Raw genomic sequence first — 14,217 nt, forward strand, 5'->3', positions numbered from 1 at the left:
ATGTCTGAAAGCTCTTCCCTAAAGTGCTCCAGCCAATGCCACTCACAAAGGAAGCGTACTTACCAGGCACGCGTAGACAAATGAGCATAAATCACATTGTTGTATTCATTGAAAATGTGCAATATTTTACTCAAGTCTTCACTGTGTATACCCTGTGTATAAACTGCTGTACACTCTGAAGCCACGCAAGATGTATTTTCTTGATATTTTTTAACATTAAAACTTACAAACAAAAAGGGAAATAACTCTTAACAGATCCATTCCTCCTAAGTAGTCTGTCACAAAGTGAACTGCTTTCTTATCTAGATGTGTTGAACGATCCTTAACCTGACAGGACCCAAAGGAGCATCAAGGGAATAACCTACATTATCCCTACAGGCACATACATGATTTCCAGCAGCAGAGAAATAAGGCTCCTTTTTCTACAGAAAGGCCTATACATTCTTTGGCTTCTTAGCAGATATATGTCGAATAACCGATATACAATGTATAGTTTGGCCTCTTTAAAAAAATGCTTGAACATTTCATGTCTCTAAGCTGTTTTTATTCTCTTTCAGTTTCTCTTTCTATCAGAGGTTTTGCAATGGAGAGCCCAAACAACGCCTGATCATATTCTCTACACATTGCTTAATTCGAGGGTAAGACATCTAGAAACGTCTACTATACCAATAATATTGTTGGAAAGATGCACAACTTAAGGATACGGGAAGTGTGTTTATATTGCATATCATTTGGAATTAACCTAAGGGGCAACATTCTACTTTTCTTTGTGAAACACCTTGGAAGCATTTGATTTTGTGTTAGCATTAGGGCTTTCTGTGGGCATTGTTCAACTAATTTGACTTATTTAACTTTTTCTTTTTTTACTAAATGGTATTTTATATTTCATCTTCCATTGCATTGTCTTTGTTTAAAAATCACTGTAGTCTTGTCAAGTGTGAGCTTGTTAAGATTTATATTTTAAAACCCCATATCAAATTATCCCTTCATTAACTGTGTTTTTATGTGAATTTCTGAGTTTTTGTTTACTGTATATGTAGAGGTGTTACAACCAAAGCTAACATTAACTTCTGTAGTAGGGATCTCTTTGTATAGTCATAATCATGTGAATAGTCCCGCCCATGTGCGTGGACCCTGGAGCACTTCATTAGATATATTCCCTTATGTTGTCCTCTTCTGTAGTCCTGCATAGACACTTAAGAGATAAAGAAAGACAATAATGCAGCCTAAAAACAACTAGGCTACGCAGGCCATTACTTCATCCTGAAGTGAAAAAGAGAGCCAGGTAACAGTTAAATGTAACTATTTTACTGAGTTTCGCACATAGAGAAACTCCCCTTCACAAAGATCCTTTTTTTATGATGGAGATGAAGGGTTGGACAGACAAGCCCCATAGGCTGCCATTATGTGTCTGTAAATGGATACCGTGCCTTTAAGAATCTTTCCAGAGACCCTCGGTATCCCATGATGCACAGCCAAAGGCTAGTTACTTTCAGTTCTTTTTTCCAGCTCCTGCTAGCAGGAGCCTGGAGCATTGAGATCTACCTTGAGTGGTATATTTGTCATTAATTAAGCTTTCTAAAGTTAGTTTGAGTGTTTTACTCGACAACTTTGGCCTTTACCTTCCTTTTGCTGTCTTTTTTGGGCAGTTAGCCCACATTTTTCTTGCCAAAATGCCATCTTTATTCGATAAGTGCCCTGAATGTGGCAGGAAGAAGGCAAAGTCGGACACCCACAAAGTTTGTATTCTCTGTCTACCTACTTCACATGTTCCTGAATCCTGCGCCATCTGTAAATCCTTCTCCAGGAGGACCCAGCGTGACAGGGAGAAGATTTGTCTTCAAGGCCTGGAGCAGAGAAGACAACAGGCTGCAGGTGGGACATCTGGGCAAGGAGAGAATCAGTCCTCCTCCAAGACCCATGCGTCGACCTCTGGGGGGCTCCCCAGTCGAAAGAATGCTCAAAAACAACGCTGGTCCCGGTCGACGTCGAAGGCAACAACATCGACGTTGAGACCAAGTATGACGACGATATGCTCCCCGTCGACTCAGGGCTCTGGGTCGAAGATCAACGTCGAGGGGATGGACGTCGAGGCCTCGGGTGAGGTCGATGACTAGGACATCCCGGTCAACGTCGACACACCATCGCCGTCGATCTGGGTCAAGGAGACATCGGTGCTCGCCGTTGAGGCGACACCGCCGCTCACCGTCTACGAGACGTTGAACTTCGAGATGAAGACTGTCGACGTCGAGGAGGTATCATCGTAGTTCGACGTCGAGAGACCAGTCTCCCTCTGTGGTCAGCCTCTCCACGTCGACAACAAGTTCTAGATCATGACGACGTCGGCGCTCGCCGTCGAGGGGCACTACATCCAGGGCTCCCTCTACAAGGCCAGCCCGTAAACGGAGAAGGGTAGTATCTACCTCGGACTCGGAGTATTCCAGGACCTATTCTCCAACTAGGACATTGGAACCTGCTCCTGGTCAGCCTGTGGCTCCTCGTGCATTTCAACAGGACGTCCGTTCTGCTGAATCGCTTGGGTCTACACATCAATCTCTCAAAGTCTGTTCCAACTCCTGTCCAGTGTCTGCAGTATCTGGGAGCCTCCATTGATACTCGCAAGGCAAGCGTGTGTCCTTCGGAGGAGAGATGCTTATCAATCCTTCGGAAGGCTCACTCTCATGACCATACCCTTCCCAACGGTGAGGAAGGTGTCCACTCTCCTGGGCTCCATGGCCTCGTGCATTTTTCTCACTCCTCATGCGGCCTCTGCAGGAATGTTTGGAGGATCAGTAGAACCAGAAAGAGGGGAGTTGGGAGGACAGGATTATGTTGTCACAGCAAGCCATCCAGTCTCTACGATGGTGGTGCTCTCCACACAATCTCCTCAGAGGGACTCTTTTCCACAAGGAGATTCCAACGCAGACCATTGTGACAGATGCGTCTCTCCATGGCTGGGGTGCGCATTCGGATCACCTACAGATACAGGGCAGTCTGTGAAGGAGTCCACTTATCACATCAACTTCCTGGAACTTCGAGCTGTTCACTTGACACTGAAAGCTTTCCAGCCTTCCTTTCGCACCAATTCCCTGCTTGTACAGACGGACAACACAACAACGATGTTCTATCTCAACAAGCGCGGGGGGGGGATCCCACTCTCGCCCACTGTCTCGGGAGGCCCAGGCGATCTGGCATTGACTTCTGGCCAGGGACTTGACCATCACAGCGACTCACCTTCCAGGTGTGCAAAATGCTCAGGAAGACGCTCTCAGCAGATTCGTTCTCAAAAATCACGAGTGGGTCTTAAACGACGATGTGCTGCAAGAAATATTCGAAAGATGGGGAACTCCGGAGGTCGATCTGTTCGCCACCACGAAAAACAAAAAAATGCCGCGACTTCGCCTCCAGGTTCTACCAACCAGGGACGCTGGGGAATGCACTGTGGATCAACTGGTCGAACAGCTTTCTCTACGCTTTTCCACCCATTCCCCTGATCCCGACAGTGTTGATCAAACTTTCCCAATCACGGGCCAAGATGATCCTCATTGCTCCGGAGTGGCCCCGTCAGTGTTGGTTCACCGATCTACTACACCGGTCTCTCCTGCCGCACCTTCGGCTTCCGTGTCAGCCGGACCTTCTCACGAAGTTCGGAGAGCAGATGGTGCATCCCAACCTATCGTCATTGAATTTGGCAGCATGGCTCCTGAGCTAATGCAGAATGGACATTTAAATCTCCCTCAGATCTGTATGGAGATATTAAAAGAAGCGAAAAGACCATCTACACAGACTTCCTTCGCATATAAATGGAAGAGATTTTGCATTTGGTGTGCCTCTAAGAATGCAGATCCTACCTCCTACAAGGAGGATGTTATATTTCCTTATTTGCTGTATTTGGCTCAATCTGGCCTGAATTTTAATTCCATTAAAGTTCACCTAGCAACTTTAACTGCGTATAGGATATGTCCTTAACAAACTTCCTTTTTCCAACTCCCAGTCATCAAAGATTTTCTGGAAGGTTTGAAGAAAGTGTTTCCTCCCATTAGGCGTCCTTCACCTCTGTGGGAGCTTAATGTGGTGCTTTCTAGACTGATGCGGAAGCCTTTTGAGCCCATTCTCTCCAGCATCTGTCCTGGAAGGCAGCTTTCCATGTATCCATAACATTGGCTCGCAGGGTGAGTTAAATCCAGGCTCTCTGTTGTCAAGAGCCTTACACAGTGTTTCATTCTTCTAAGGTAGTCATGAGGACTCACCCTAAATTCCTTCCAAAAGTAGTGTCAGAGTTTCATGTGAATCAAACGATTTCTTTACCCACATTTTTTCAGCATCCTTCCTCTCCTGCTGAGAGATCCCTTCATTCTCTCGATGTTAGAAGGGTGTTGGAGTTCTACTTAGATAAGACTAAGGAGATTCATAGATCGGATCAGTTGTTTGTTAACTATGACTCTGTCAGGACTGGTCTTGCTACCTCCAAGCCATCCATCTCCAGGTGGATCGTGTCCTGCATTCAGTTGTGTTATCAGAAAGCCAACAAGACTCTAGTTAGTAAGCCTAAGGCTCACTCTACCAGAGGTAAAGCTGTTACAGTGGCTTTACTCCGTAACGTTCCTATTGCAGAAATCTGTAAGGCTGCCACTTGGAAGTCAGTCCTTACCTTTACTAGACTCTGATGCCAGGGCAGATGCTCAGGTTGGGCAGGCTTCACTGAGGAACCTATTTGCACAATAGTGGGTCTGTTTGTTTCTTCTACTGCTGGGGTTTGTTGTTTGGGGATGGGCTTGCTATTCTATTCACATAATTATGACTATACACAAAGATTCCCTACTACAGAAGGAGTAGTTTCTTACCTGTAACTCCAGTTCTGTAGTAGGGGTATCTCCGTGATAGTCATAAGCAACACGCCCTCCTCCCCGGTGGATGAAACGGTGATATCCAGAATTTAGCAGGCCTTGCTTTATACGCCTTCAAAAAGAACTGAAAGTAACTAGCCTTTGACTGTGCATCATGGGATACCGAGGGTCTCTGGAAAGATTCAAGGCATGGTATCCATTTACAGACCCATAATGGCAGCCTATGGGGCTTGTCTGTCCAACCCTTCATCTCTATCATAAAAAATAAGTAAAAGGATCTTTGTGAAGGGGAGTTTCTCTGTGTGAAAACTCAGTAAAATAGTTACATTTAACTGTTACCTGGCTCTCTTTATCACTTCAGAATGAAGTAATGGCCAGCGTAGCCTAGTTGTTTTTAGGCTGCATTATTGTCTTTCTTTATCTCTTAAGTGTCTATGCATGGATGATTCGTCAAAGTGCACCAAAGTTATAAACAAGTAAAAAAACACTCTTTTCCTATGGAAACTAGGTCCTAAAAATAACTACCTACGGCCATTAGGTAAAAAAAATTATATATATATATATATATCTCCACTCTGTAGTTATAGCTTGAATTCTTTGGATTTTTGCTTGCTAATAATTTTCACACCGGTTGCTGAATCTTCAGGAAAACTTGCAGACCTATTGCTTTTTTGACATTGGCAGATGATGCAAGTCTCATGGTGATTCATTAACGGAGTGTAAAGAAAAAAGGGGGTCCCAAAACATGTTTTTCATAGACTTTTGTATCAGACATAGTGGCAAAAAGGATGAATGGATTTTTATGAAATTTGACAGGAATATAGGTTATTGCGTGGAAAGGATCCTTTTTGCTATTTCTTGAAAATTCGTTTAGTAGTTTTGTGGTTTATAAGGGACAAAAACATGGTGAGATATTGGGATGGAGTATGACATGGAAATTTTGTGCTATACTGTGGTAAATGTTGATGACAAAACACAATATCATTGGATAATGACAACCTTTTGAAATAATTGTTTTTATCACACTATGTATTTGTTCTGGGATTGAGGGGGGGAATATTAGTTGTTACTTTTGTTAAAAATAGGTATAGAAACTAATCAGGCACTTTAGAAAAGTGTCCATAGTTAGGGAAAAGTATTTTTATTCTTTAATATCTTGTAAAAAACATTATGGAGTACCCCGGTCCTACCTCGAACCTATCTAGGTAGTACAGCGGGACCATTGGAAATAAAAAATATATATATATTTCAAGCAACACTGTACAACGCACCACTCTACATTACATTCCACTCTAAGCCACTCCACTGTACGCCACTCAGTTGTACTCCACTGTCTACACCACTCCATGCTTCTCTATTCCACATCACTCCACTGTGTGCCACTACACCACTCGACTCTACACCACTGCACACTACTTTACACGACTCCACACTACTCTACTGTACACCACTCTACCCCCACTTCACTCTACTTGATCCACTTGACTCTACCCCACTTCATTTTACGCCACTCTACTGAACATCAATCCAAGCCACTGTGCTACACTCTATTCAACTCTAAGCCACTGCATTCTACTATGCACCAATCTATGCCCTTGTTCTCTGCACCACTCTACTGTACATCACACCACTTCACTGTACGCCACTCTACTCTACCCCACTTCACTCACCTCTAGTCTAACCCATTCTACTCTACCCCACTCTACTGAAAACCACTCTACTCCATTGTACCCCAGGTCAATCAGCCCCACTTCATTCTACGCCACTCTGCCCCACTTCACTCTATACTACCCTACCCCACTTCACTCTAGGCTACTCCAAGCCACTTCATAAGAAATTATCAAGAAAGTAAAGCAGTAATATTCAAAAGTAAAAATAAAATATAGATAAAATATCAAAATAAACTATATGATTAAAAAACAATTTTTCAAATCTAAAAGGACCATAGAAAATGACATTAAAAAAATTAAAGGTTGAAGATAAGTTATAGTTAGGAAGATTGTATTTATTATTTTAATGGAAACACAACTTAAACTACACAAACCTTAGAAATTAAAAAGTTATAGTCATAACTTAGTTATAATTTCCTCTACAACCAAAAGTTTCTATACCTCATGCACCTTCATACAGAGTGTTGTAAACCTCGCCTTGTACCATGCACAATGTTCTCATAAATGAGGTCTTTTGAGATGCTTTTATTTGTCATGGTATTAGTGATGTAATATGAGAGGATATAAACAGTGCATGGTGAAGGCAGGAGTTATATTTGATCTGACCGGATGCACTGATTGAGCATCCTAAGGTCCAGGATGGGCCAGAGGAAGCGGTGTTTCTTGGGAATGAGGAAGTACATTGAACAGATGCTTTTGCCAGTGTGGCACCCTTTTGAAGTAGCGCTCTTGGCTGAAGGTGTATCGGCCTTGATTCTAAGCATTGCAGTCCTGCATAATCATTGATAGTACCCACCGATCGGAGACAATTTCCTCCCATGAATAGTAAATCCCTTAATCTCCACCCAGCAGGCACTGTGTCATTTAGAGGGGTTCAGTGTGGGTAAGTATTTGGAAACAGAGGCTCCTTTACTAGAACCAACTTTACTGCTGCCCTTGCTGCTGTTGCCCCTGAAACCTCCCCTCTATGATCCTTTGTATGATTTGGACTCATGAAAGACATGTTGTTGGTGATGGTAGGATTGCACCTGCCTGGAGTGTGTGGACTAGCTGTCGTCCCTAGTTTGCTGTCTAGAATAAGTGCACCTTAGGGTGGCAGACTGCAGGGCTCCCATGGACTTCGGAATTTTTGTGTCCTTCTTGACTGTCTCCAACAGCTCAATCCACTTAAGGACAAAAGAGATGTTCTTCCTCGAATGGGATGTTATGAAGGTGTTGTTTGACCTCCAGCTTGAACCAGTGACCTGAAGCCATGCACAGCAGCGGAGCAGTATGCTGGATTTCACACTGCAAGAAGTAGTATCAGCTGCATCCAGTGCACAATGGATATTCATGCTGGATCTTTCCTTCTGCAATTAGCTCGTCATCCCTCTTAAAGTATGTCTCGGGGAGGTGCTGCACTAGGGCCTCCATCTTTTACCAGTGATATGTCGCACCTCAACAGCAGACCCACGGAATACACAATTCACCTCTGGGTCGTTCCACTAATCACTACACGTTTGCCTGCAGCATTGAGGCACTGTCACTCCTTGCGGCCATCAGAAGAGCCATCTCAAGTTGCCTGGGAAAAGGTTAGCTTCTTTGCCACATGGCCCACTAGAACATCAATGGTGACATGGCCTCTGTTGTAAAGGGAGTCCTTTGGGGAAGCTTTCAACTTCTTTTTGACCCGTGGCATGCTCACCTAGACCCTAAAGTACAAGTTTCTTACCTTCAGTAACGATGTATCTGGTAGAGACGATTCTAGCCGCAGATTCCTTAACGTAGAATTATCCCCAGGCGTGAGACTGGACCCGGAAAACTTTCTTGCCCAGCATCTCTGGTGAGGAACAGCACCCGGTGGCACCGAGGCGCCAGGAGACTACAACAGGAAAGCCAAAGCAGGGAAAGAGCAGAGCACCTCTGAGGAACAACTGTGCAATCAAGGTGAGAGCACCAGGCAGTACCAAAGTATCAGAAGGCCATAGCAGCGAAGCCACAGCAGGGAAGGCGTAAAGCACCACCCCATGGTACCACCACACAAGCCAAAGTTATAGCTAGTCTGGAGGCACAAGCATTGGAAGCGCCGAAAGAGAGAGGGAGACTGCAACCACAGACCACACAGCGAAGGGCCACAAGCCCGGAACAGAGGAGCAACAGCCATCCACGCCCAGACAACACAGTCAAGGAGGGCCATAGCCCCTGAAAGGAGCAGGGGGCCAAGGACAGGCCAAAGAACCCCCAACGTAGCAGAAACTGTAACAACAAAGGGAAAAAAGAGCAAAAGCAGGCCCCTACACTGGAGAGAAACCAGCTGGAGGGAGCCTGACGGAAAGAAAACGAAAAGGACCCCCACAGAAGACAAACCACCCAGAGGGAGGCGCGTGCAGAAAACCAAGCTGAGGGTCCTCGCAGAACGGGGAGGAAGGGCGGGTCGTGAAGGAATCTGCGACTAAAATCTTCTCTATCCGATACATCGTTACCGAAGGTAAGTAACTTGTACATCTGATAGACTACTAGCAGCAGATTCCTTAACGTAGAATAAATACCCTAGCAATACCCAGAAGGGAGGAGGGGCTGCGAGAGAGCCTCCCCACCAGGAGAGACCCAGGGTCCAGAAGGGGACATGTCACAAGGACAAGAAGGAAAAGGCCCGGAGATCCTAAGCCCAACCAAGGGAGAGCGCCCAACACCCCGCAGGGGCAGAAAGCGCCCCAAAAGCCTCAAGGAGCAAAAGGGCCACCTCGAACCCCAGAGATAGAAAAGAGCTGAATACACCTTGGCCACAAGCAGCGGGCAGGGCTGGAACGGCTCCACCGCCAACAGCACAGGCGGAAGAAGAAAAGCACCGTTGTGCAAAGCCCCAGCGGAACCAGAGGCAGAGACGCAAGGGAACACATCAAAGAGCACAGCGGTGAAGTAGAACAAGCAAGTCTGCTGGGCAAGCGCCGCCAGCAGCAGCAGCAACACCACGGAACAGCGCACCCAGAACAAGGCAGACGGCAGCCGAAAGCAGAGGCCAGGAAGGGCCACACCCCAAGGAAGGGGCCGGCCCAGAAACCCACTGACCCGCAACGAAGGGGAGGAGACCGGCAGAAAAGAAAGAAAGAGAGAGAAAGAGGACAGTACCAAGCCGGCCACCAGAACACAGAGCCAAGGGAATCCAAAACCTCTGGGGCAGCTGACAGAGGAGCAAGCCAAAACACATGACAAAAACGCAGAACCGCCATAACACGATGACGCAGACTGCAGGCCAGACCGGCCGACCGACGCTGTGACAAGGAGAAGGACGGACCCAGCGCAACCTGCACCAAGACAAGTGGCAAGAAGATCTCACCTGCGACATACCGTGATGCACCGGAGAGCCAGGAGTCCGAAAAGGGGACCACACTTCCCCAGTACAGGACAGAGCTATACAATAGCTACCAGTACCCCACATAGGGTAAGTTACGTCCCAAGAACATAGTCCGCAGCGGAGGACAAAACAGAAAGACCTGCAGAAAAAACCCACAGACGGCTTACCAAGCAGCCAATAAAGTAGACGCCTAATCTCAGGGCCTACCGGGTTACCAACAGCCAAAACAAGTCAACAAAGGGCCGGACCAGCAGCCAACAGCACCAAGGGCCCAACAAAAGGACCCCAAGGCACATCAACCATATAGAACACACAACCTGGGCTACCCGTTACAAGGCCCCAGGAAAACAACGGAAGAACACCTCCCAAAACACAGACCGATAACCAGGTCACTGAGGGGGAAGAGGAGGAGGAGGAAGCCCCGCAAGAAACCTCTGAATGGCAGAATCCGCAGGGGCGTGAAACAGAGTGCCATCAAAGGGGATGTCAAGCTGCCATTCTCTAACGTTCTCAGGGAAAACACTATCCCGTAGCCAGGCATGGCCACTGAAGTAGACTTGGTACGACCAAGCACCTCCGAAACGTCCAGAGCCGAGCGAAGAATAAACGCCGCCAGCTCCCGGCCATCCAACACATGGTGTCGCAGATCAAGGCAGGCACCCTCCTGAGAAGCGGAAGACATAAGGGACTCCGCTGAATCCCATAAGCAAGAAGTGGCTCTGGCCAACACACGGAGTGAAAAATTGTAGTGATCTGTCAAGCGGGGGCAGATGCTTTTTTCAACTTTTAAAGTAGTTCTAAAGGAAAGACAAAAAAGCCTATTTGAAAACTAGAGATCAGTTACAGTAGTAAAGAGAGTATTAACAGCTGCTGGATAATTACCTAAGCTTTTGTGGAAAGAGAGGACCTTACAGCTCCCATCTCCCCGTACCTGTGAGTTACTGTGCATTGTGTGCGCTGTTTGGCCCTTGCAGCCCTCCACTTCATCAGTTAAAATAGATTGTAAACAGAAGGGCCCAGTTTCTCAAGTGCCTGGAACATTAGGGTGAAAACATGTATTAACACATGCAGCAGTCACCAGCCGTGCGCCCTCCGATTTGCAGTGGCCAGACTTTGTGAGTCGATGAATGATTCTGAGAAGGGGATTTCTCCTTGGTAGTGTATGCTGTGCTACTTCTGATCCACATGTCCCAGAGAAGCTGGGCATCGCCACAGTATTTTTCTTTTTTAAAACCGAAAAAACTGTGCTTTAAGTTATAGTTAAGAGTAAGTACCTGTTTTTGTTAGAGATTCACCTCTTTGAAGTCTTGTCGTCTTCTCTGTATTCAAGAATTTCACAGATTTCTGGAACAAGACACACAAAGAACAATCACATTGCCACAATTTGAGATGTCATCAGTGATGTCACTGACCATGTCATGAGTGATGTAATATGTGAGGTCATAAGCAGTGCATTGTGGGGGCATGAGTTCTAGTTAGCTCAGGTAACTATAACTGCTGAATTTCTATGGTTTTGTGCGTGTGAAATCCGTGCCTAACTATAACGTCCCCGTAAAATTTTTGGGGTGTGAAAATATATATATATATATATATAATATATGAGCGTGACCAAGGCGAAAGCTGAAACGCGTTGCTGGTGCAGTCAGTATTATTTACACTGCATTTCCAAGGTGTCCTGGCATTTTTTTCAAATACTGGAAATTGGGTATTACATATTACAGGGTGCTGATATCCTGAGCAAGGACCGCCCTAAATAGACAGCCTCTACTAATATCGGGATCTGTACATGCATATATATATGTGTGTGTATATGTATGCGTATATGTATGTGTATATGTAGGACTCTATCCTAAAGGCTGTTGCCACTGGGTAGTCATTGTAAGATCTGTGTTTCCATAGGATTATCATTTGTGGTCTGCTCCTAACTTTTGTGTCGTTTGACGAGACTTCATGAAACGCTACAAAAAAAGTCTCATCCACCTCAGTTCCTTCCTGGAAGGTTTTGAGGTGATCTGTCAGAGAGAGGCTGAGAAAAAGAGGACATCCAAAACATGTTTTTCCCATTAATTTTTCCTTAGGTAATTTGGCAGAAAGCTAGATCTTGAGTCAGAAAGGGTGCCATTTGTGATTTGGTATAAATCAGTTTAGTAGATTTTGAGAAATGTAGGCAAAAAAATGTTGTATATTTCACACCACAGAGGATTTGCGGAGCCAACAGATCTTAAGATAAGTTCTGATTGACTGGCACCACATCAACAAAGATGCGGCGGCAGCCATTTTAGGACTCGGGTACTGAGTGTCCAGTCCTGGAAATAATTATAGAAGGATATAAGGGGGCAAGGTAGGGATACCCTGCTCCCCTAGGCCTGGGGCCCTGCCATGCATTGCTAATGACCATTCATAACATGTTCGATGACATTATTGATAACATCACTGCAACATCTGACATCAAACCTTTGATCCAAAGACTGTTCATGGTGGGGTACGAGTTATAGTTAAATTAAGGGACAAGTTATAGATACTTGAGAAAACTATAATTGTTGAACTTCAGTGGTTTGTGCATTTAAAGTGGTAAGCTTTAACTGACATTTTCATTTAACTATTACGTCCCTTTAACCTTTGTTTGTTTCAGTGAATATTTACGTTTTTTAAAATGGAAAATAAGATATTTCCATACCTAACTAGAACATCACTTAAATCTTTAGCTTTTTTCAGTGAATGAAAATACACACACACACACACACACACACACACACACACACACACACACACACACTCATCTCTCTCTCTCTCACATGAAGCAAAAACTCAACTGTGTAATTCTGCATAAATTGCATGTTACACTCTGCACATCTGCATATTGAAGCCAAGATACAAGGTGCTACATTTGTAAATTGAGGTAAGATCACATTAGTGTGATTCCAAGATTTCATCTTTGAGGACTTATACTGTGGTTTTTCTCCTGTCAGATTTTCTGTACTGTGGTCATAACATAGACTTTGCCCTTTGCACTGTAGTAAAATGTGTGGGAATGCACGTTCATTAATACACTTCCTCCAAATAATGTATTGTTGGGACCACATTTGCATGGCAAAATATATTGTTTGGATATCCTGAAAATTGGGCATGAGATTAGGTCCCTCCTGGCACTTCATTGGACACTTGTGCTGTAGATCAATACTTTTGAACAGAACTTGCTACGGTGTTACAAATTTGTTAATTTAATCAAAGGCCAATATTATATGTGCTTTTCTTCATTAGTTGTTTTAATAGAGGTTCAAAAATCCCCAGATTCCAATGTGCAAATTGAGGTTTTTGCATGTGATGAAACCTGTACAATTTTCTTTTGCGGATGGAAGAATTGCGACAACTATACAGTAGCATAACATAGTTTGGTTGAGAAGGAGTTTGAATGGCATTGTAATTAAGGCACAGTTTTTTTCTGTGTTCGATGTCCAGGGTACAATTGCAAACTCTCTCACCTGTGTCCAGCTACATAAGCGAGCTGAAAAGATTGCGGTCATGTTGATGGAAAGGGGGCATTTGCAAGATGGAGATCATGTTGCTTTGGTGTATCCGCCAGGTAAGGAGCTTCAGTCAGCTATGTCTCAGTAAAATGTTACATGTAGGAATTTGTCGCCCCATGTCAAAAAGTATTTCGCAGTCGCAGAGCTTGTGAATCACAAAAACAGTGGGTTTGCGACCTAAAAAATGTTTTGCAGGGCAGAAAAGTATTCTTTATGCGTTTAAAAGGGATTTTTCAACCCATTATGAATCTCTGTTAGAAAGGGGTGTCTATCCATCCTGCAAACCATTCATCAGTTACCAGCCTTCAATTTGTGGTGGTAATTTCAACACTTTTCCTTTGTGACCTCTTCATGTTGGGTAATGTTCCTAAGTGGCCTAATGTGAGCAGAAAGCAGTCCCAGGGGTTTATTGCATGCTCTCCCCCCAATGACTCCCGAAGATGTTGCTGTTTTGTTACATTTTTGTAACTTCTATCCCTTTAGAGGGCACATATCAAAAAAGTGTACTTGCTGATAATATGAACACAGAGATGGAGGTCTGTTTTTAGTCACAGTCTTCCATCCCTGGTTTTCCAGGCATTTTTAGGGGATTTCAAAAAGAGACCAGCTGATTTTATTCCTGAGGTATGAGGTGCTGTGACTCTCTAGGAATATATATTTTGCAATACGCCTCAGTCACGCTGCAAGTTGAAGGTCCGTTCACATACCAGTTGCGTGCAATTTGCACATCCTGGTTTGTCAACTGCCCTTGGCACATGGGCCCTTTCAGCCTACTTTTCCAAGCTTTTTTTAATCTCACTCATCACATTATTTTTGCTTTAGATATTATTACTGTTAAT

The 14,217-nt window shown here is 44.6% G+C and overlaps 1 protein-coding gene across 18 annotated transcripts in view; it reads left to right on the forward strand.

The window, feature by feature from the left end:
* The window catches only part of DIP2C (DIP2 acetate--CoA ligase C (putative)), a 1,028,010-nt gene that overhangs the window by 875,143 nt on the left and 138,650 nt on the right, over positions 1–14,217 (forward strand). For 13 of the 18 annotated variants that reach the window (XM_085631929.1, XM_085631933.1, XM_085631919.1 and 10 more), the window contains 2 exons: positions 558–638; positions 13,287–13,434. In XM_085631929.1, coding sequence (XP_085488055.1) covers positions 558–638; positions 13,287–13,434 — 229 coding nt within the window. The remainder of the gene's footprint in view (positions 1–557; positions 639–13,286; positions 13,435–14,217) is intronic. The other 5 variants (XM_085631931.1, XM_085631921.1, XM_085631923.1 and 2 more) reach the window with 1 other exon arrangement.

This window comes from Triturus cristatus, chromosome 10 (assembly GCF_964204655.1).
Source record: "Triturus cristatus chromosome 10, aTriCri1.1, whole genome shotgun sequence".
Lineage (NCBI taxonomy): Eukaryota > Metazoa > Chordata > Amphibia > Caudata > Salamandridae > Triturus > Triturus cristatus.